This window comes from Vipera berus (genome assembly GCF_964194415.1).
Source record: "Vipera berus genome assembly, chromosome: Z".
Taxonomy (NCBI): domain Eukaryota; kingdom Metazoa; phylum Chordata; class Lepidosauria; order Squamata; family Viperidae; genus Vipera; species Vipera berus.
In genome coordinates this window covers 2,102,764-2,125,386 of record NC_138205.1, presented here as the reverse complement: position 1 = coordinate 2,125,386, position 22,623 = coordinate 2,102,764, and the positions used below count along the sequence as shown (strand labels likewise).

General features: G+C 50.4%; 1 protein-coding gene across 1 annotated transcript; it reads left to right on the top strand.

Moving 5' to 3' along the window:
- Positions 1-14,889: 14,889 nt before the first annotated feature.
- On the top strand, positions 14,890-16,545 carry LOC308677059 (T-complex protein 1 subunit theta-like; the record flags this gene model as incomplete). Its single annotated transcript, XM_081343221.1, has 1 exon — positions 14,890-16,545. The coding sequence occupies one exon, from the start codon at positions 14,890-14,892 to the stop codon at positions 16,543-16,545; it is 1,656 nt and encodes a 551-aa protein (XP_081199347.1).
- Between the last annotated feature and the right edge of the window lie 6,078 nt (positions 16,546-22,623).

The following is a 22,623-nucleotide window of genomic DNA, read 5'->3' as shown; positions in this document are numbered from 1 at the left end:
TGCGCGTCCAGTGCTGCGTCTTCCTTTCTTCTCGCCAACCGTGCCACGTCGCCGGGCGCTCATCTTTCAGCGCGGGACTCTGCAAGACATCATCCGTGTTGCAATGGAGGTCAGGAATTAGTAAATGTAGCCAAAAGCAAACGGGAGCCCCACTTTCTGCGCTTTGGCTGTCTAAAATGCTGTTGTTGTTGGTTTTTTTTTTTAAAAAAACCTTATTTATCATTTGTAAAATTTATTCCAAATTATGATTTTTTTTGTGCTGTCGTAAACTCAGTTGTCAGACGGTTGGCCCTGAAACTGAAGGAATAATAAACAATAAAATGAGGCTTTCCTTTTTTCTTCGACAGCATTGGCTTAGGCCTCCAGTATGATCTGGACCCAACCGGGACTTGGGTTCGAATCACCCAAAATCTGTGCCCGGCAGGGCTTCTCACTCTAGATGAAGCCACCATTTCTTTAATCATGGTTGACTAAAGAAGTGATTCCTTCATCTAAGTCAGGTGTCTTCAAACTTGGCCCTTTGATGACTGGTGGACTTCAATTCCCAGAATTCCTCAGCCAGCGTAACTGGCTGAGGAACTCTGGGAGTTGAAGTCCACCAGTCATGAAAGGGCCAAGTTTGAAGACCCCGATCTATGTTCATACTGATGGTTGGCAAACCCTAATGCAGGGTTTTTCAATCGTGGCCCCTTTAAGACGGGTGGACTTCAACTCCCAGAATTCCCCAGCCAGCATTGCTGGCTGAGGAATTCTGGGAGTTGAAGTCCACCCGTCTTAAAGAGGCCAAGGTTGAAAAACGCTGCCTTAAAGGGCAGTCCCATCCAAGACAAACCATATTTCAACTTAGTTGGTGTGCAAAGCCAGCCCCACCATGTACACACCTGTTGAATTCACAACTAATTGTGGGGAAGGGAGGGACCCCCACCTCCTTCTTCCCTCACTCATCTGCCATGGTTCCCCCCACGGGTTCCCCCCCCACCCATCATCCTCTGTCCTCAGACGCTTGGCCCCATCTCCTCCATGACCCACACAGCATGCAAGGAAAGGGACCCCCTTGTTGGTGCCCTGGGACTGCATTTCCCAGCAATCCCTGCAGCAAAGCAGCATTGCAGGGCATTGTGGGAGCTGAAGTCCCAGCATCTCTGGTGGGCGCCAGGTTGGCGAAGGCAGCTCTCACCACTACTCTACCTGTCCTTAGGGCTTCCCAGAAGCCTCTGCTCGCCCCCTCCCTGCTTGAGCCCCCTCCCCACCACCTCCTGCCCCCCCTCGCCCCTTCTTCCAAGTGCGCACCCCCCCCGCTTCCTCTTTCAACCCGTCCCAACTTCGCACCTGTCCCCCCTCCAAAGCAGCTTGGTCTCTCCCAGGACTCCGCCCTCTCATCAACGTTTCTAGGGCAACAGATCAACCGTACAGGCTTCGGGGGAGGAGCTTCGCGTGGCAACCGTTGCTGCGGAGGGCGGAGCCTCGGGCCTGTTATAAGGAACGGCTTTGCCGCGAGCGGTGGGCGGGGATAGTTTCTGATGAGTGACAGGCGGACGAGTCTGAGAGAAGCAGTTGAGGGCGTGGCAGGGAGGAACAATAGTTCGCGCGCAAATCACGAAGGGCGGGGCGGATGGGGAAAAAAAAAGAATGAGCGGCGGTTGGTGGGGAAGAAAGGGCGGGGAAAGCTACGTCGATTGTCAATCATTCTACAGTACAACCTTGAGGCGGCAACGAGATGCAGGAGTCGAGGGGAGGCGGGAACCAGCCTGTCAATCATGGCCTGCGATTCATCTAATTGGATAATATGTATGGGGGAAAAAAAAGCAAAACTAGGCCTACCATAAGAGGGCGTCAAAGAACAAGATAGTGGAATCTTTGCTGCCCCCTAGTGGACAACTGGAGATTTGCAGTCCAGAGTTCATTCACCCCCCCCACCCTTCAAACTAACAGGAAATAATACCTCAGAATTAAAAAGAAAAGCCAAATATAGAAAAAAATTTCAAATTTAGAGAAAAAAGAAGAAATACTAATTGGGAACATATAAAAATCTGGGTTTATCATGGGGTCCTGAGAAGACATATTTATTTATTATTTATTTTAATTCCATTTATATCCCGCCCTTCTCCGAAGACTCACAAATTCTAAATTTCAATAAATTCTAAATAATAAGTTCTAATAAATGTTAATTGTCTTATATTTTAAATTTGAATACACTCTACCTTCGAACAAATTTAATTTTAAATTCTAAACATCCATATTGAATGGCTCTATCTACGATGAAGGGGAAATTCACATTTTCGTCCCGAAATCTTGTTCAGAGGGTCCAATATACATGCCTGAGGAAACCGTGCCTCCCACCCCTGGTTCATACTTATGACCGTCGCGTGATCCCCTTTTGCGACCTTCTAACAAGCAAAGTCAACGGGGGAGCTGTATTCACTTAACAGCCCTGTGACTGATTTAACCACCGCAGCGATTCACTTGACTAGAAATGCTGTAAAATGGGGGTGAAATTTGCTTAGCAACCAAACTCAATTGTGGTCGTAAGTCGAGGACTACCTGTATCCTGCTCAATAGGGCTTGAAAAGTTTCAGCTTTAAGTGATCATGGCTGGCTGGGGAATTCTGGGAGTTGAAAGCCATCCATTTTAAAGCAAGCTGGCTGGGGAATTCTGGGAGCTGAGGTCCACCCGTCTTAAAGCATGGCTGGCTGGGGAATTCTGGGAGTTGAAGTCCGCCCATCTTAAAATGGCCAAAGTTGAGATGACCCCTAGTGAGAATAGCATTGCAACCTGCCCCCCCACCCCCAAGTCCTTATTTTCATGCTTACTCACTAGATAATTCATTTGGGGAGGGGGAACACTCTCTAAAAGGGGGGGGCAGGCCTGGAAAGACCCTTTTTAAAAGCACCAGTCCGCCTGGCTGTTTTTCCTCCGCTGCCGGCGGTTATATTATTCCGAGCCCTTTATGCAAAGCGGGAGACCGTCCACTCTAATGGGCAATTAGGCTCTGCAAAATTGCACTTTGACTCAGCCCATCTTTGTTTGCAGAGAACAAGAGGGTGTGTGTAAAAAGCGCGCAACCGTTCAGAGCTACTTCGACCAAGCGGGGGGTAGGTGGGAGCAATTTGCTCCATTAAGCTGGCCGCTTCTACCTTGCCGGGGCTCAAGAAATATAAAAAAATAAAATGAAAATTAAAACCAGATAACCCCCTCTCCTTACAAAATAATAAGAATAATGGGTTGGAATAGCTGTGCATTTCTGCACCTTTCTGTATAATATTACCCACCCCTTTCGTCCCCTCTTCCACAAAGGTTCCTCTGCGGCAAAATTTCTCAGGTTGGGCCCCTTTAAGAGTGGAGGACTTCAACTCCCAGAATTCCCCAGCCAGCCTTGGGGAATTCTGGGAGTTGTGGTCTGCCTCTCTTCAAGGGCTAAGCTTGAAAAACACTACTCAGCGATTGCAAACGGGAAGACCTAGCATTCGCCTGTCCCTTGCCTTAACGTAAAGCCTCACCGATCCTGGCTGGGGGATTCTGGGAGTCGTAGTCTGCCCGTTTTAAAGTGGCAAACACCGCCCTGCAGGGGTGATGTTTCCTCCTCCTCCTCCTCCTCCTGAATGCCTTTCTTTGCTTCCCTCTTCCTCCTGGGACCACAACAAAAGAAAAAGAAAAAGAAAAGAAAAGAAAAAGAAAAAGAAAAGAAAAGAAAAGAAAAAAGAAAAGAAAAAAAAATAGCTTGTTCTCTCATCCCCCTGTTCATTTCCCTTTGTTGCCCCTTCTTCTTTCATATGCACTTTTGCCCACTTAGTCAACATCACACACCTGTCCAAGCAGCAGAATAACAGAGTTGGAAGGGACCTTGGAGGTCATCTAGTCCAACCCCCTGCTCAAGCAGGAGACCCTATACCATTTCAGACAAATCTCTTCTTAAAAATCTTAAGAATCTCCCATTGATGGAGCGCCCACAACTTCTTGTGGCAAGTAGTTCCAACAATTAATTGTTCTCATTGTCAGGAAATTTCTCCTTCGTTCTAAGTTGGATTTTTCTTTGATTTCCAATCCATTGTCTTGCCTTCTAGTCCTGTGGAAAATAAGTTGTCCCCCTCTTTATGGCAGCCTCTCCACTATTGAAAGACTGCCATCATGTCGCCCCGGGTCCTTCTTTCCACTAGTCCTTGGCTTACGATCGTAACCGGGAGGAGAATTTCCGTTGCTAAGTGAGACCGTGGCTAACAACTTAGCTTTGACTCATTTTACGACTTTCCTTGCCACCGCCTGTTAAGTGAATCAGTGCGGTCGTTAAAGGAGTCACATGCTCGTTAAGTGAATCGGTCTGCCCCTACTGACGTCCCTTGTCTGAAGGTCGCAAAGCGGAATCCTGCGACCCCGGGACACTGCAACCGTCGTAAATGCACGCCACTTGCCAAGCCTCTGAACTTTGATCACGCGACCGTGGGGATGCTGCGACGGTTGTGTGAAAAGCGTCCGTAAGTCCCATTTTTCAGTGGCGTGCTAACTTTCAGCGGCCGCTAAAGGAACAGTTGTAAGTTGAGGACGATCTGTAACGTTGAAGAATCCAGGCTAACCGGTGGTTCCCAGGCCGATAGGACCAGGGCATGTAGCCCAGTGGTGAGATTCAAATACCTGAACAACCAGTTCTCTTATTGGATGCAAGCCTGGGCCTCTGAGGCCTAGAACAGACTTCCGGAAGTGGCATCCATGCACTTCCAGCAGGCCGTTCTAGGCCTGGGAAGCCTCCTCCCGGCCTCCGAGGCCTAGAACGGACTTCCGGAAATGGCATCCATGCACTTCCAGCAGGCCGTTCTAGGCCTGGGAAGCCTCCTCCCAGCCTCCGAGGCCAAGGACGGACTTCCGGAAGTGGCATCCATGCACTTCCAGCGGGCCGTTCTAGGCCTGGGAAGCCTCCTCCTGGCCTTCAAGGCCTAGGACGGACTTCTGGAAATGGCATCCATGCACTTCCAGTAGGCCGTTCTAGGCCTGGGAAGCCTCCTCCCGGCCTCAGAGGCCTAGGACGGACTTCCGGAAATGGCATCCATGCACTTCCAGTAGGCCGTTCTAGGCCTGGGAAGCCTCCTCCCGGCCTCAGAGGCCTAGGACGGACTTCCGGAAATGGCATCCATGCACTTCCAGTAGGCCGTTCTAGGCCTGGGAAGCCTCCTCCCGGCCTCAGAGGCCTAGGACGGACTTCCGGAAATGGCATCCATGCACTTCCAGTAGGCCGTTCTAGGCCTGGGAAGCCTCCTCCCGGCCTCAGAGGCCTAGGACGGACTTCCGGAAATGGCATCCATGCACTTCCAGTAGGCCGTTCTAGGCCTGGGAAGCCTCCTCCCGGCCTCAGAGGCCTAGGACGGACTTCCGGAAATGGCATCCATGCACTTCCAGTAGGCCGTTCTAGGCCTGGGAAGCCTCCTCCCGGCCTCAGAGGCCTAGGACGGACTTCCGGAAATGGCATCCATGCACTTCCAGTAGGCCGTTCTAGGCCTGGGAAGCCTCCTCCCGGCCTCAGAGGCCTAGGACGGACTTCCGGAAATGGCATCCATGCACTTCCAGTAGGTCGTTCTAGGCCTGGGAAGCCTCCTCCCGGCCTCAGAGGCCTAGGACGGACTTCCGGAAATGGCATCCATGCACTTCCAGTAGGCCGTTCTAGGCCTGGGAAGCCTCCTCCCGGCCTCCGAGGCCTAGAACGGACTTCCGGAAGTGGCATCCATGCACTTCCAGCGGGCCGTTCTAGGCCTGGGAAGCCTCCTCCCGGCCTCCGAGGCCTAGAACGGACTTCCGGAAGTGGCATCCATGCACTTCTAGGCATTCAGCCGGTTCTCCGAACTCAGCAAAATTTAGCCGAACCGGTGCGAACCAGCTGAATCCTGCCACCGATTTAGCCCCCCTGCCAGGTGTTGCAAATCCTACAAACCGGGTGGATTTTCATTTTTCGGTGCTGACAGGTCTCCCACGTGTCCGGTCTGATTTATTTTCTCTCCATTTTTATTTTTATTTTTTCAAATACCACCAGCAGAGACCGCTTTTCCTGGATCCATCTGGCCTTGGTCTCTCTCTCTCTCTCTCTCTCTCTCTCTCTCTTGACGTGGCCAGATCAAAACCAGACCTTGTGGCTTCTTTGTCTCCCAACTGTGGTCTTTCTAAGGTCTGGGAGAACTTTGGGTTTGGCACACGGCGGAGAGCCTGCGGTGTGTGGCATACGAGCTTCCTTCCCTCCCTGCTGCCGAAATGCATTTGTGTCATGCACACAGCACACAACTGCCCTCATTCATATGGAGAAGGCTTCCCTCCCCAGCCTCGGTGCAACTGGTAATTCGAAAAGCCAGATCTTTTCCCCTGGAATAAATCAAATATATCCACTCTCCTCTATCCACCGTCGCCGTGCACGGAGAATCGGTCCGGATGCAACTCAGGCTAAAAACTGTCTTCTCTATACGACGGTTACAGGTCGTCCTCAACGTACGACCACAGCTGAGCCCAAAATGTATGTCGCTAAATTAAATTTAAGTGAGTTTTTTGCCCCATTTGGCAGCTATTTTTTGGCCACGTTTGCTAAACGAATCAATTAGTCACACCTTTGCTAAGCCAATCCGGCTTCCCCTTGCTCGTCGGACGGTCGCCAAAGGGGATCACGTGACTCTAGGAGGTTGCGACCGTCATATAGGTAGTCCTCGGCTTTCTTGGTTTACGACCACATTTTCTGGGACTCAGTTTTTGGTGGCTAAGCAAGGCAATTAAGTGTGTCGCGCCCGATTTGATGACCTTTTTTGTTGGGGCTGTTAAGCGACTCAGAACCGTCGTTAACTGAACCATGCCATTGTTAAGCAAATCCAGATTCCCCCCCCCCATCAGAAGTCACATATGCCCATCACGTAAGAGGCTGCAGCCGTTGTAAATACGAGTCGGTAGCCAAGCGTCTGAATTTTGATCATGTGACCGTGGAGATGCGGCAACGGTCATAAGTGTGAAAACCGGTCATAAGTCACTTTTTCCAGTGCCAATGTAACTTCGGACAGTCACTAAATGAATAGTTATAAGCTGAGGACTTCCTACACTCCTTTAAAAAATATAAAATGTTTAGAGTTTTGTATTCACAATTATGAATGAAACCTTTTATTCATATACCAGTTGTGGACTTCAACTCCCAGAATTCTTCAGCTAGGCATGCTGGCTGAGGAATTCTGGGAGTTGAAGTCCACAACTCATAAAAGGGTCATAGTTCCCTCACACTGGCTGAGGAATTCTGGGAGTTGAAGTCCACAACTCATAAAAGGGTCATAGTTCCCTCACACTGGCTGAGGAATTCTGGGAGTTGAAGTCCACAAGTCATGAAAGGGCCACAGTTCCCTCACACTGGCTGAGAAATTCTGGGAGTTGAAGTCCACAAGTCACGGAAGGGCCAAGTTGGAAGACCCCTGAAGTAGCCAAACACCCAGATCTTGATCATGAGACCTTGGGATATTGTGACGGTCATAAGTCTGAGGATCACCTAAGTCAACTTTTCAGGGCTGTTGTAATTTTGGACGGACGCTAAACAAACGGTCGTAAATCGAAGACATCCCATATACAGGCCACCCTCGACTTTATAACAGCTCGTTTAGTGACCGTTCAAATTTACGATGGCGCTGAAAAAAAGTGACTTGCGACCATTTCTCACACTTAGCGACCCACGGTCAGCTGATCAAAATTCGGACGCCGGGCAACCGACTCGCATTTATGACTGTCGCAGTGTCCCGGGGGCATTTCTTGATCTCTTCTTGCGACCTTCTGACAAGCAAAATCAGTGGATCCACTTAACGACCGTGTTCCTAACTTATCCTCTGCAGAGATTACGCTTAACAATCAGGGCAGGAATAGTCCTAAACTGGGGCAAAGCTCACTTCACTTAACAACAGAAGTTTCGGACTCCCTTGTGGCCGTAAGTTGAGGACTCCCTGTAATTCTGGTGTTTTTTTTCCAGAGGCAGAGAAAACGGCCCGGCTGTGTCCTTTATATATTGTTTTGGAATGGAAAAGAGGGACGTGCGGTCTTAAGCTTCAGGCAAGCCGATTCCGATTGAATTTCAGGAAAAGAGGAAAAAAAACATTTTTTATTTGCATCTACCCCCCCATCCCTCCATCTCCCCCCACCGTCCCATCGCTCAGCGGAGCCAATTATCCAGAGCGCTGATGGGTTTTGGTTCCAGCCGAATTGCACTGAACTAACCATTTGCGCTCCTGATGGGTGTATCCATGTGGTTTTATCCCAGTTTTTTATTTTATTTTTTAACGGCAAGAATATTTAATTTAATTAACCAGTGGAACCGCCTGCCTCCAGAAGCTGGGAATGCTCCAACCCTGGAAGTTTATAAGAAGAAACTGGACAGCCGTTGGTCTGAAATGGGATAGGGTCTCCTGCCTGAGCAGGGGGTGGGAATAGATGACCTCCAAGGTCCCTTCCAACTTGTATTCTATTCTATATTTTCCATTCCATTCCATTCCATTCTATTCTATTCCATTCCACTATTCTATTCTATTCTATTCTATTCTATTCTATTCTATTCTATTCTATTCTATTCTATTCTATTCTATTCTATTCTATTCTATTCTATTCTATTCTATTTTCCAATATCTATTCTATTCTATTACATATTTTCTATTCTATTCTATTCTATTCTATTCTATTCTATTCTATTCTATTCTATTCTATTCTATTCTATTCTATTCTATTCTATTCTATTCTATTTTATATTCCAATATCTATTCTATTCTATTCCATATTTTCTATTCTATTCTATTCTATTCTATTCTATTCTATTCTATTCTATTCTATTCTATTCTATTCTATTCTATTCTATTCTATTCTATTCTATTCTATTCTATTCTATTCTATTCTATTCTATTCTATTCTATTCTATTCTCTTTTGCACCATTGGGGCAAAAAAATAATAATACATGCCTTAAAACCGGGATGTCCAACCTTGGAAACGTAAAGTCTTGTGGACTTCGACTCCCAGAATTCCCCAAGCAGCACAGCTGGCTGGGGAATTCTGGGAGTCCAAGTCCACAAGTTTTAAAGTTCCCAAGATTGCATCTCCCTGCCTCCTAAAAGTCCTTTTCTCCTCCTTTTCCCTGAAAAAGAAAAGTCTGCTCCACATTTTGCAAGCTTTTTTCACAAAGGGAAAAGGAGAGAGAGAGAGAGAGAGAAACCAAAAATAAGTCACCGACATTTCTTCGGCACAATATCACTAGGCGAGTTCCATTCTTTCCCTGGTCCTGCAGGATTTGCAGCCTGCCCTTCTCCGCCTGCCTCCCCTCAACTCGTATCCGAGGTGTTTTTTTCCCCCTCTCCTTTTTAAGAAACCCCGGACGCCAAATTCTTCTGGCAGAGACATTATCGTGTGAAAGGGAGAGCAACAGGAGGGCGAGGATGGATCCGCTGATGGGTGGGGAAGGAGGAAGGGGGTGGGGAGAGAGAGAGAGAGAAAGAAGAGAGAGGGAGAGGGAGAGAGACAGAGATAGGGAGAGAAAGAAGGGAGGGAGAAAAAGAAAGAGAGGAGACAGAAAAAGAGAAAGGGAGAGTGAGAAAGAGAGAGAGAAAGGGAGAGAGGAGACAGAGAGAGGAGAAAGAGAGAAAGGAAGAGGGAGGGAGAGAGAGAAAGAGACAGAAAAAGAGAGAAAGAAAGAGGGAGGGAGAGGAGAGGAGAGAGAAAGAGAGAGAGAAAGAGAGAAGGAGAGCGAGAAAGAGGCAGAGAGAGGGAGAGAGAAAGAGAGAGAGAGAGAGAGAAAAGAGAGAAGGAGAGAGCAAGGAGAGAGAGAAGAGAGGGAAAGAGCAGAGCACGCGAGAAAGTGAGAGAGAGAGGAGAGAGAGAGAAGAGACAGAAGGAGACAGAGAAAGAGAGAGAGAGAGAGAGAGAGAACGAGAGAGAAAGATGCAGAGAGAGGGAGAGAGAAAGAAAGAGAGAGAGAAAAGAGAGAAGGAGAGAGCAAGGAGAGAGAGAAGAGAGGGAAAGAGGAGAGCACAAGAAAGTGAGAGAGAGAGGAGAGAGAGAGAAGAGACAGAAGGAGACAGAGAAAGAGAGAAAGAGAGAGAGAGAGAGAACGAGAGAGAGAAAGATGCAGAGAGAGGGAGAGAGAAAGAGAGAGAGAGAAAAGAGAGAAGGAGAGAGCAAGGAGAGAGAGAAGAGAGGGAAAGAGGAGAGCACAAGAAAGTGAGAGAGAGAGGAGAGAGAGAGAAGAGACAGAAGGAGACAGAGAAAGAGAGAAAGAGAGAGAGAGAGAGAACGAGAGAGAGAAAGATGCAGAGAGGGAGAGAGAAAGAAAGAGGGAAAAGAGAGAAGGAGAGAGCAAAGAGAGAGAGAAGAGAGGGAAAGAGGAGAGCGCACGCGAGAGAGAGAGGAGAGAGAGAGAAGAGACAGAAGGAGACAGAGAGAAAGAGAGAGAGAGAGAGTGAACGAGAGAGAGAAAGAGGCAGAGAGAGGGAGAAAGAAAGAGAGAGAGAAAAGAGAGAAGGAGAGAGCAAGGAGAGAGAGAAGAGAGGGAAAGAGGAGAGTGCAAGAAAGTGAGAGAGAGAGGAGAGAGGGAGAGAAGAGACAGAAGGAGACAGAGAGAGAGAGAGAGAGAGAGAGAGAGAGAAAGCTGTCTGGAAAAAGAGGCTTAAAAGAAAAGGGAGCATTCAGATCCTCAGTTAGCAGACACTTAGCAAACCTCGACTTACGACTGTTCATTTAGCAACGTGCTGGCATCAGAGCGCCCATCGGTGTCATCAAACAGCCAACTTCCTCCTCCTCTTTTATTCTGGCGGTCCAAAATAGCGGTCCTCCACTTACAACCGCCCGTTTAAGCGACTGTCCCGAATTACGAATTGCGCTGAAAAAAGTGACTTGCGATAAGAGCCCTGCATTTAAGCCGTGTCTTTTTTTAAATAAATAAATACATAAATAAATTGGATAGCTAGTTTTCAAGTGGAACCTCTCCAATCAATACAGGAGTCCTCGGCTTACCATCCTGGGTTTAGCAACGGTTCAAAGTTACAATTAAAAAGTGACTTACGATCGGTCCTCACAGTTACGACCGGTCCTCGGACTTATGACCGTCGCAGCATCCCCACCAAAATTCAGGCACTTGGTGACCGGCATGTCTTTACGACGGTCACAGCATCCCGGAGGGCAGGGGGTGTCACGTGATCGCCATTTGCAAACTTCCCAGCTGGCTTCTGACAAGCCAAGTCGATAGGAGACAAGCTGACAAGCCAAGCCGGCTTCTGACAAGCCGACAAGCCAAGGGGAAGCCAGATTCGCTTAACGACCATGTGATTCACGGAACAACTGCAGCGATTCACTTCACAACCGCGTCAGAGAAAGCTCTTGAAACCGGGCCCGACTCCCAGCAACTGCGTCATCACTTCACAATAGAAGTCCTATCGAGGTCGTACCTTGAGGACTAGCAACTCCGTAGATTTAGGGATCTTGGTTAACAGCGCTGACTCGGTCGTCTTCTTTTGCACAGACTTTTTTTTTTTGAGCCAATTCTGGCGTTTCTGTCAGTTCAATTCTCACTTTTCTGACGGAGGAATTTTATTTTTGTAATTTGAGGCGACAGGTGAGCTGAAATATTGTTGTTGGTCGTGTGTTTTTTTTAACAACGAAGCTGTTTCAGCCTGTTCTCGCAACCCTGTGCCTGAAATAGTCCAGCTTTTGTGGAGAAATCCGGGTGACCTGGATAATAATCTTTCCCCCCCCCCAAGCCCTTAAACTTTTCAAGCATCGTTAAGGAAATTACAGGGAGTCCTCGGCTTACGGTCACAATGCAGCCTCAAATTTCCGTTGCTAAGCGAGACGTTTATTACAAGTGGATTTTGCCCCGTTTTACCACCTTGCTTTGCCACGGTTGTTAAGTGAATCACTGCAGCTGTTAATTGAGCAACACAATTTGTTAAGTGAACAGGGGTCTTCAAACTTGGCCCTTTGATGACTTGTGGACTTCAACTCCCAGAATTCCTCAGCCAGTGTGAGGGACGGAAAGAAATCAGGGCGAAATTAGGAAGGCTTTTAAAAGCAGAGGGCATTAAACAGGTCTGAGTGCTGGACGACAAGGCCATTTTTCAACCGGTCAAGCTCCTGAGTCCTGGAATACAAGACCACCATTCAACCAGTCAAGCTCCGAGCTCTGGATTGCAAGACCCCCATTCAACCGGTCAAGCTTCAAGCCCTAGGTTGCAAGGCCATCATTCAACCGGTCAATCTGCAAGTCCTGGATTGCAAGACCCCCATTCCACCGGTTAAGCTCCGAGCCCTGGATTGCAAGACACCCCCCCCCCATTCAACTGGTCAAACTCCGTGCCCTGGATTGGAAGGCCATCATTCAACCGGTCAATCTGCAAGTCCTGGATTGCAAGACCTCCATTCCACCGGTTAAGCTCCGAGCCCTGGATTGCAAGACCCCCCCCATTCAACTGGTCAAACTCCGTGCCCTGGATTGGAAGGCCATCATTCAACCGGTCAATCTGCAAGTCCTGGATTGCAAGACCTCCATTCCACCGGTTAAGCTCCGAGCCCTGGATTGCAAGACCCCCCCATTCAACTGGTCAAACTCCGTGCCCTGGATTGGAAGGCCATCATTCAACCAGTCAATCTGCAAGTCCTGGACTGCAAGCCCGCCATTCAACCGGTCCAGCTCCGAGCCCTGGAATGCAAGCCCGCCATTCAACCGGTCTAGCTCCGAGCCTTGGAACGTACCAACAGCCATCAAACTATTGGGCCCTGATGTCCTTGCAAATGAAGAATTATGCAATATAAAAGTGGGTAGCTCACAGCTGGATTTCTAGTGGACAGGCAAGACCGGGTAAGCCCATTGGCTGCTTCCTGGAACGCTCGAGTGTGACATCACCCCAGATGCCCCCCCTCCCACCATAACAGCCGTTGACCGGTGGCTTCCGCCGTTCCGGCCCCTGCTGTCTTTCCTCACCGCCGTGGGTCTGGTGGGGCCCTTCCCACTTTTTGCAGTAGAGAAAAGGAGACATAATACTACTAATAATAGTAATAGTGATTAATAATAATAATAATAATAATAATAATAATAATAGTAATAATGATGATGATGATGATGATGATAATAACAATAATGATGATAATGATGATGATGATGATGTTGAAAGGGACCTTGGAGGTCATCTAGTCCAACCCCCTGCTCAGGTAGGAAACCCTATACCATTTCAGACAAATGGCTCTCTTCTTAAAAACTTCCAGTGTTAAATCCCTAGGAAGTGGGGTACCCCTGACCTCCTTGGTGTATTTAATTTGGGATTGAATAGTCTGATTTTCTCAATCTTGGCAGCTTGAAGACGGGCGGACTTCAACTCCCAGAATTCCATCGCTGGCTGGGGGATTCTGGGAGCTGAAGTCCGCCTGTCTTCAAGCGGCTAAAGTGGAGAAAGACTGCCATTGCAACAGGTTTTAAGCACTGAAATGGGGCGGTTAGTGGTTAGCACGCCCGCTGTGGGTCGTTTAAGCGCTGATTTCACCATTTTTTCTCCTCTTAATTTACATCCCCACCGTCTGTAAACAAAACCCAGACGAGGTTCCCCGTCTCCGAAGGGCTGATAAATGAGAAGAGATAGGAAGGGGAGCGGAGAGGCGGAGAAAGCATTTTATCATGTTCTTTTTCCAGCATAATATGGCGCCCCTTCCTTGCATTATTGTCGGTATTATTAGCAGAGGCCTTAACGAGAGAAAATCAAAGCCGGAGGTGAAGTTTTAAGGCAGACGGAACAGCAATGTTTGTAAGCCTGGGGTGGTCCAGAAGTGTGGGGGACAGGGATGATGGGAGTTGAAGTGAACAGGAAGACGAGGTAGCTTGCAGACTACTCTGCAGGGCAGTGGTGGGTTGTGTAGGATGAGTAGACTAGATTAGAGTAGGGACAACTCTGGGGAGCAGTAGTGGCTTAAGTGGAGTAGGATAGGGTTGAGTTAGAGTTGAGTAGAAACAACTGTGAGGAGGAGTAGGGTTAAGTAGAGGAAGGTGGGGTAGTGTCGACTAGAGGCAACTCTGAGAAGCAGTAGTGGGTTAAGTGGAGTAGGGTAGGGTAGAGTAGAGTAGAGTTGAGCAGAGACAACTCTGGGGAGCAGTAGTGGGTTAAGTATAGAGTAGAGTTGAGTAGAGACAACGCTGGGGAGCAGTAGTGGGTTAGGTAGAGTAGAGCTGAGTAGAGACAACTCTGGGGAGCAGTAGTGGGTTAAGTAGAGTAGAGTAGAGTTGAGTAGAGACAACTCTGGGGAGCAGTAGTGGGCTTAAGTAGAACAGGATGGAGCAGAGTTGAGTAGAGAAGAATCTGGGGAGCAGTAGTGGGTTAACTAGTGGTTGGATAGAATGGGTAGAGTTGGTTGAGTAGAGTAGAGCTGAGTAGAGTTGACTAGAGACAACTCTGGGGAGCAGTAGTGGGTTAAGTAGAATAGGGTGGAGTAGAGTTGAGTAGAGAAGAATCTGGGGAGCGGTAGTGGGGGTTAACTAGTGGTTGAATAGAATGGGTAGACTTGGCTGAGTAGAGTAGAGCTGAGTAGAGTGGAGTGGAGACAACTCTGGGGAGCGGTAGTGGTTGCACAAAAGAGAAAGAGAGGCAGCGATCTCCCCCAGGTAGGGTCAAAAAAGTCAAGATGGTAGCCATGAGGCCACAAGTTTTTGGACCATACCTTATGGACCACCCCATGAAAGGAATTAAGGGGAGAGGGTCTTAAAGATATAAAGTGGTGATCCAGGGGGCCAAAGATGAAGGACTTTCCTTCCCAACAGTTGAGCAGAAGGCTTCCATTCACTGGAAATCCAGGTCTTTATCTGGGCGTCCGCAAGCCCTACCTGAACCTGGGCCTGGGGGTCCCCTCTCTACTCCAGACCCTGCTTCTCTCTCCCCAGGTCATGGCTGCCCACGTCCCGATGGCCCCCGGTCTTCCTCAGATGCTCAAAGCAGGGATGAAGTACTTCAGCGGCTTGCAAGAGGCCCTCTTCACTAACCTGACGGCCTGCAAGGCGTTGATGCACTGCCTGCGCACCTGCTACGGTCCCTTGGGGCAGAACAAGCTGGTGATCAACCACGTGGGCAAGACCTTCCATTCCTCCCATGCCGCCACCATTTTGAGGGAGCTGGAACTGGAGAGCCCCATGGCTCGCCTGCTGCGCTCCGCTGCCGAAACACAAGAGGAAGAGACAGGAGACGGGACCAATTTTGTCGTACTGCTGGCCGGGGCCCTGCTGGAGAACGCCGAGAAGCTCCTGAGATCTGGTCTGCCCATGGTCCACATTCGAGCGGGCTACGACATGGCTTGCAAAGAGGTCCTACGGCTGCTGCCGGGCCTCGTCTGCTTCACCCTGAAAAACCCCCAGCGCCAAGAGGAGGTGCAGTGCGTGCTGCAGTCCGTCGTGGGGAGCCAAGTCTTTGGCTACCAAAAATTCTTGTCCAAGCTGGTGGCCACGGCATGCATCTCAGTGGCGCCTTCCGACCACTCGGCTTTCAACCCAGACCTCATCCGGGTCTTCAAAGTCCCGGGGGGCGGCATCTTAAACTCCTACGTCTTGGAGGGGATGCTCATCCCCACGGAGGCGGAGGGCATCATCAAGAGAGTAGAGAGAGCCCGGATAGTGGCCTACTGTTGCCCTTTTGGCATCTCCAAGATTGAAGCCAAGAACACGGTCCGGTTGGAAAGCGCGTCCCAGCTGAAGAACTTTGGGAAAACGGAGGAAAACATCATGGCGGAACGCATCCTGGGTCTCGCCAAAGCTGGGGTGAACGTCATGGTGGTGGGGGGTAGGGTGGACCCTCTGGCCCTGTTCTACGCTGACCGATGCAGGATCATGGTGGTGCGGCTGCCATCCCGGATTCAGCTCCAGCACCTGTGCAAGATGGTGGGTGCCACCCTACTGTTCAAGCCCGCCGTGCCATCGCCCGAGGACGTGGGACACTGCTATCGTGTCTACACCACCGAGATCGGCAGCACCGTCGTGCTGGTCTTCAGCCAACACGGTACGCCGTGTCCTCTGGCCACGGTGGTGCTCCGAGGAGCCACCGGCGAGATGCTGGACTGTCTGGAAGAAGCCATCCGAGACGGCGTGCAGGTTTACAAGAACTTGGGCACCGATGCGCGGTTCTTGCCAGGGGCCGGCGCCACCGAGATGGCTCTCTCGGTACGCCTGAGCACTCTGGGCATGTACTACCCCGGATGTGAACAATACGGCATTTTGGAGTTCTCCCAAGCTTTGAAAACTCTCCCCGCCACTCTGGCGGAAAATTCAGGCCTGCCAGTCAATGAGATGATGGCCAAGATGGAAATCCAGCATCAATTAGGCAACCAGAACACCGGCATCCTGCTGGGCGCGGAAGAGGCCAGCACCGTGGACGCCGTCACGGAAGGGGTGCTGGACCCCTACTTGGTGAAATACCGAGGTATCGTCCTGGCCACTCAAATCGCAATGACGTTGTTAGATGTCAGCGACATCATGGTGGCCAAGAAGAGCGGGGGTCCCAAAGTACGAGGAGATAACCCCAACTGGGACAAAGAACCGGATGAGTTGGATTGAGGGTGGTGGTGGGGGGTTTCCTTTCTCCTCAGGCTGGCCAAGAGCATCCCGTACAGAAATTAGCGGGCCTGCCGCGCGCAGCGTCTCCATCCTTTTCAGTTTTGGCTAATAAAACCTTGGTCTCTGTCAAAAGAGGAATGGGTTTCCGGTTTGCCATCCGGCCGTGAGTAGCGGGCTGGGAAGCCATCTTGGCTTTCCCAACCACGTCCCTCTTCTCTAACATCTGGATCTGCTGGTCAAAGCTGGTTAAGAGTTGGATTCCGAGGATGGAGAGAAAAGAAATGATGGGGAAAGAGTTCCCACACGATTAACGTAGGCAGGTCCGTCCTCGACCTCCGAGCGCAAGTGAGGCCCAGCCTTTCCGTCGCTAAGCGAGACAGGTGTTCGGCGCATTTCGCCCCCTTTTTGCGACTTTTCTTGCCACCGTTCTTAAGTGAATCGCTGGCGCTGTTAGTAAGGCGGTTGTTAAGTGGCTTCCCCACAGATTTTGCTTGTCGGAAGGTCGCAAAAGAGGGTCACGGGACACACACACACACACACACACACACCGGACACTGCGACCGTCATAAATACGAGTCAAGTTGCCAAGTGTCCGAATTTTGATCACGTGACCCCCGGATGCTGCGACCGTCATAAATACGAGTCAGTTGCAAAGTGTCTGAATTTTGATCATGTGACCCCCCTCCCGGACGCTGCGACCGTCATAAATACGAGTCAAGTTGCCAAGCATCCAAATTTTGATCACGTGATAACAGGGAGGCGGCAAGGGTGAAAAAAAACGGTCCCAGGTGACTTTTCCCAGTGCGGTTGCAACTTTGAACGACCACGAAATGCACTGCCGTAAGTGGAGGACTGCCTCTAATTTACCGCAAGAAGGAACTGGGGTGGAGGTGGGGGAGTGGGGGTGGGGGGGGTCTCCTGGCTGGGGTCCTGCGGCTGCACCTGCAGCTCTTCTAACTCCAGGTCCAAAAGCGGTAATTAGCGAGTACGGTTCCCCGTCCAGGAGTAATTAACTCATTGGTCCACGATGAGGCTCATTTCTCCGCAATCAATTAAACGAAAACCACGTCGGTTTTCAGGTGCAGCCCCACATTTGGCTGAGGAACGGCTGGCAGAGCTTTTTTTTGTGGGGGGGGGGAGAGACAGCAGGCCTGGCCATAATGGAGGAAGCAAAGGGGGCAGCCCCCCCACCCACCCCGTCCTACCCCTCCCTCCAGCTTAGGACAGTGGCCCTTTAAGAGTACGACGTAAACAGCCACGCTTAGAAGTAGCCAAAGTTGTGCAGGTCGCCCTTGACTTAACGACCACGAGGGATCCCCCAAATTTCCATCCTTAAAGGGAGACGGTTGTTCAGCGCCCTTTGCCCCATTTTACGACCTCTCTCGCCGCTAAGGGAATCGTCCCTGCGGTCGTTAAGTGAGCGACGCAATTGCTCAGCGAATCTGGGGTGGTTTTTTTTTTTGCTCCTTGCTGGTCAGGAGGTTCGCAGAAGGGGATCCTGTAGGACTCTGCGACCGTCGTAAACAGGAACCGGTTGCCGAGCGTCTGAATTTGGACCACAGGGTTTATAGGGGGAGGCTGCGAAGTTTGTAACTGTGGGAAACGGTCGTCAGACCCTGTTGTTTTTTTTTAGTGCCGTTGTAACTTTGAACGGTCGCTAAGTGAACGGTTGCAAGTCGAGGACTTCCGGTATTTAGCAAAAATTAAGCAGGAAAGAAACAGGTGTGTGGAGGTAGCCTCTGACTCGCGACCATTCATTCAGTGACCGTTTGAAGTTACAACGGCCCTGAAAACAGGGACTTAGGACCGTTTTTCAGACTTACGACCGTTGGGGCCTGACGTGAACAAAATTCGGATGCTGGGCAACTGACTAGTTGTTTATGGACGGTTGCAGTCCCCGGGGTCACAGGATCAAAATTCAGACGCTCGGCAGCTGACTTGTATTTATGACGGTCGCAGCGTCCCGTGGGGTTTGTGTGTGTCACGTGATTTCCCCTTCCGACAAAGAAAGTCAAAGGGGAAGCCGGATCCACTTAACAGCTGTGTGACTCACTTAACGACTGCAGTGTGCTTCACTGAACAACGGTGGCCAGGAAGGTGGTAAAACGGGGCAAGCCTCGCTTAACAGCCGTCTCGATTAGTGATGGAAACTTGGGGGGGGGGTGTTTCAGTTGCGGGCGTACTTACGAGGACTAACTTCATGACTGCCGTGATTCGGTGAACGAGCGCGGCGATAAAGATGGCAAAATCCACTTCACGGCTGTCTCGGTTAACAACATGCACGTTAAACTCAATTGTGGTCGTAAATTGGAGACCCCCTGCGCCCGGAGTAGTTAATCCTAATTCACCTTCCCGGCAAGGGAGAATGGGCTGGCTCATAGGCTTCTCCAGCTTCGGAGAGCTATCCGGGGGGGGGGGGGGCAGAAGTTTGGCACAGTGCTCCCACAATTCTTCTCCACCCAACAAGTTCGGCTCACACAGTGGCCAGCCCGGAGAGGTGGGGGGTGTGGGGGTAAGGGGGGGTTCATCAAGGAAAGGGGGGGTTGGCCAGGCTCTCCCCACCACCATCCTTCCTCCCCCCCACCCAGCCTGCCTCCGAGACCCCCCCAGAAAGTCAGGTGCGGGTTCAGAGTGGAAAGCCAGCTGTTTGCAGCCTGTGGCTTCCAACCTCAAGTGAGCGTCTAGGGATGGCTCCCGCAGCGCCAGCCAAGCCTGGAAATGCAGCCAAGCAACCCGGAGAGGAGTTAAGCTGCAATGATTGGTTTGGCGCTGCTTGTTCCAGCCGGGAGCCAGCTCGATTGCAAGGAGAATGCGCCGCGCCGCGCTTTAATATTTGAAAGCCCTGCTGCTTCAACCTGCGGTTGAAAGGGAGGGGGGCTCTTGGCAGGGACGGGAGCATGAGGACTAGTCACCTTCTTCCCATTTTAATTTGCTCGTTGCGTCCCCCTTCGGTTGTCCTTGGACAGCAGTGTAGCAACTCAGTCACCACGCTGGGATGCAGTCAGCTTGTTACTCATCCCTTTGTTCAAAGACTGGGTACAATGGTGCCTATTTGGCTCTAAGTTGGACACACACAGACACACCAACACACAGGCACACCAACACACTGGCACACCAACACACAGGCACACACACACACACACAGAGATACACACTGCACCCTTTGCCTGAGTTGCTTCTGAGCAAAAAAGCGAGGCTTCTCCAATTCTTTAGCAATGAAGATTCGGATTTTTTGATCTCCGTTGGGGTGGCGTTCTTAATGTCTTTGTGTAAATGGAGGGCTAATTTTCTTAACCATGCTGGCTGGGGAATTCTGGGAGATCGCCCGTCTTAAAAGATAGTGCTAGGGAATTCTGGGAGTTGAAGTCCACCCATTTGAAAGGATGCTGGCAGGAGAATTCTGGGAATTGACGTCCACCCGTCTTAAAACACTCTGGCTGGGGAATTCTGGGAGGCAAAGTCCACCCGTTTGAAAACACAGTGCTGGGGAATTCTGGAAGTCCCCCTGTCTTAAAACACAGTGCTGGGGAATTGTGGGAATTGAAGTCCACCCATTTTAAAGGATGCTGGCTAGGGAATTGTGGGAATTGAAGTCCACCCATCTTAAAACACTCTGGCTGGGGAATTCTGGGAGTTGAAGTCCACCCATCTTAAAACACTCTGGCTGGGGAATTCTGGGAGGCAATAAGTCCACCCGTTTGAAAACACAGTGCTGGGGAATTCTGGGAGGCAAAGTCCACCCATCTTCAAACACTCTGGCTGGGGAATTCTGGGAGTTGGAGTCCACCCATCTTAAAACACTCTGGCTGGGGAATTCTGGGAGGCAATAAGTCCACCCGTTTGAAAACACAGTGCTGGGGAATTCTGGGAGGCAAAGTCCACCCATCTTAAAACCCTCTGGCTGGGGAATTCTGGGAGTTGAAGTCCACCCCTCTTCAAATTGCCAAGATTAAGAAAGGTTGATGCTCCCTCTGCTCCGCCCACAGCCAGACCCCAGCAAGGCAGCTGGGGATTCCCATTGACCTGAGACCCCCCCCCCAGCACTTGGGCTGAGCAGCTTCATTTGCCCCCCACCGTGGGGCTTCTGCTAATGGGGCACGGCGACCCAGGCTTCCTTAAGTGGGCCCAGGGTCCAGCTGAGCCCTGGATTCAAATGCCGGCCATCAGCCATGGAACCAAGGAGTGGGGTTGATTTTGAACAAGTCTCGGCACAGTGGGGCGTTGTTTTCCCCCTGCCCGCTTTCGGCCCAGGGACGATTTTGAGAGGAAGGGAAAAAGCTCCTTAAGGGCAGAAACCTCCGAAAAGCAGAGCGAGATCAGGACACAAAGAGCGATACAACGGAAGAACGGAGTCGGAAGGGGCCTCGGAGGTCATCTAGTCCAACCCCCTGCTCAGGCAGGAGACCCCCCCTGTACCCTTTCAGACAAGTGGCTGTCCAGTCTCTTCTTTAAAAGGAGGAGGAGGAAGAGGAGGAGGAGGAGGAATCACAGGATAACAGAGTCGGAAAAGGCCTTGGAGGTCATCTAGTCCAACCCCCTGCCCAGGCAGGAGACCCCCCCCTGTACCCTTTCAGACAAGTGGCTGTCCAGTCTCTTCTTTAAAAGGAGGAGGAGGAAGAGGAGGAGGAGGAGGAATCACAGGATAACAGAGTCGGAAAAGGCCTTGGAGGTCATCTAGTCCAACCCCCTGCCCAGGCAGGAGACCCCCCCCATACCGTTTCAGACAAGTGGCTGTCCTTAAAAAAGGAGGAGGAAGAGGAGGAGGAGGAGGAGGAGGAGGAATAACAGGATAACAGAGTCGAAAGGGACCTTGGAGGTCATCTAGTCCAACCCCCTGCCCAGGCAGGTGACCTCATTCCATTTCAGACAAAAATAGCTCTTCCACTCTCTTCTTCAAAGCCTTCAGTGATGGAGCACCCACAACTTCTGGTGGCAAGCCGTTCCCCGGGTTAATTCTTCTCCCTGTCACAAAAATTAAAGTCTAGCTTGCTTCTCTCCTCGATTAGTTTCCATCCGTTGCTTCTTCTCCTGCCTTCAGGCGCTTTGGAGAATAGGTGGAAACCTCCCCCCCCCCGTCTTCTTTGGGGCAGGCCCCCAAATATTGGAAGACTGCTATCATGTCCCACCTCTGGTCCTCCTTTTCATTAAACTACTAACTAGACGTTCCCAATTCCTGCAACCGTTCTTCGGAGCTTTTAGCCTCCCGCTCCTTAAATCATCTTTGTGGCTCTTCTCTGCACGCTTTCCAGAGTCTCAGCATCGTATATATATATATATATATATATATATATATATATATATATATATATATATATATATATATCCGGATCTGGAGAAGAGGGAGGAGAAATGGGGAGGGGGGGAAAGTGGGGCGAGACCAAGCTGGGGAAGGGTGGGGAGCAAAAGGAGATCTCAGCCACAGCAGGAAGGGTGTGAGAATTGGTGTCAGGAATCAGAGGTGGAAGAACAGGCGGAGAAGTGTGAATGGCGAAGGTAGAGAAGGGGGGGCGGGAGGTTTGTGTGGGGGTGCCAGGATGGGGAATTAAGGCGGGCAGGAGAAATGGGTAGGGAGGAAGGTGGTCTGCCAAGGGGTGGGGGGGTGGGGGCGCAGACCCTCTTTAGGAATCGGATTTGGTTAAAAACCAGAGTGGGTTGTGCGAACGTGGTAACCTGGTCTTCTCATCCAGGACAGCTGGCCAGTTGGGAGCGGGGACTTCAATTCCCAGCATTCAGAGCAAAGAGGCTAGGAAATCTGGGAGTTGAAGTCCTAGGGGAAAGCAGAATTCTGGGAGCTGAAAACCCACAGGTCTTAAAGGAGCAGCTAGGAGAGAATCTTTGTGGCTCAGGTGTGAACTGTGGTGGTGGGGGGTCTTCGGTGGTCTCTGAACTTGGTTGTTTTCTGGCAGACGTTTTGTGACCCAACTAGGTAACGTCATCAATGTTGAAGGTCATCCTCAGGCCTCTTGTACATAACCTAAGACCAACACACACACACACACACACACACACACACACACACAAACCATATATGTGGGTTATATGCATAATGGTATTTTTTTTCAGCTGAATGCAACAAAA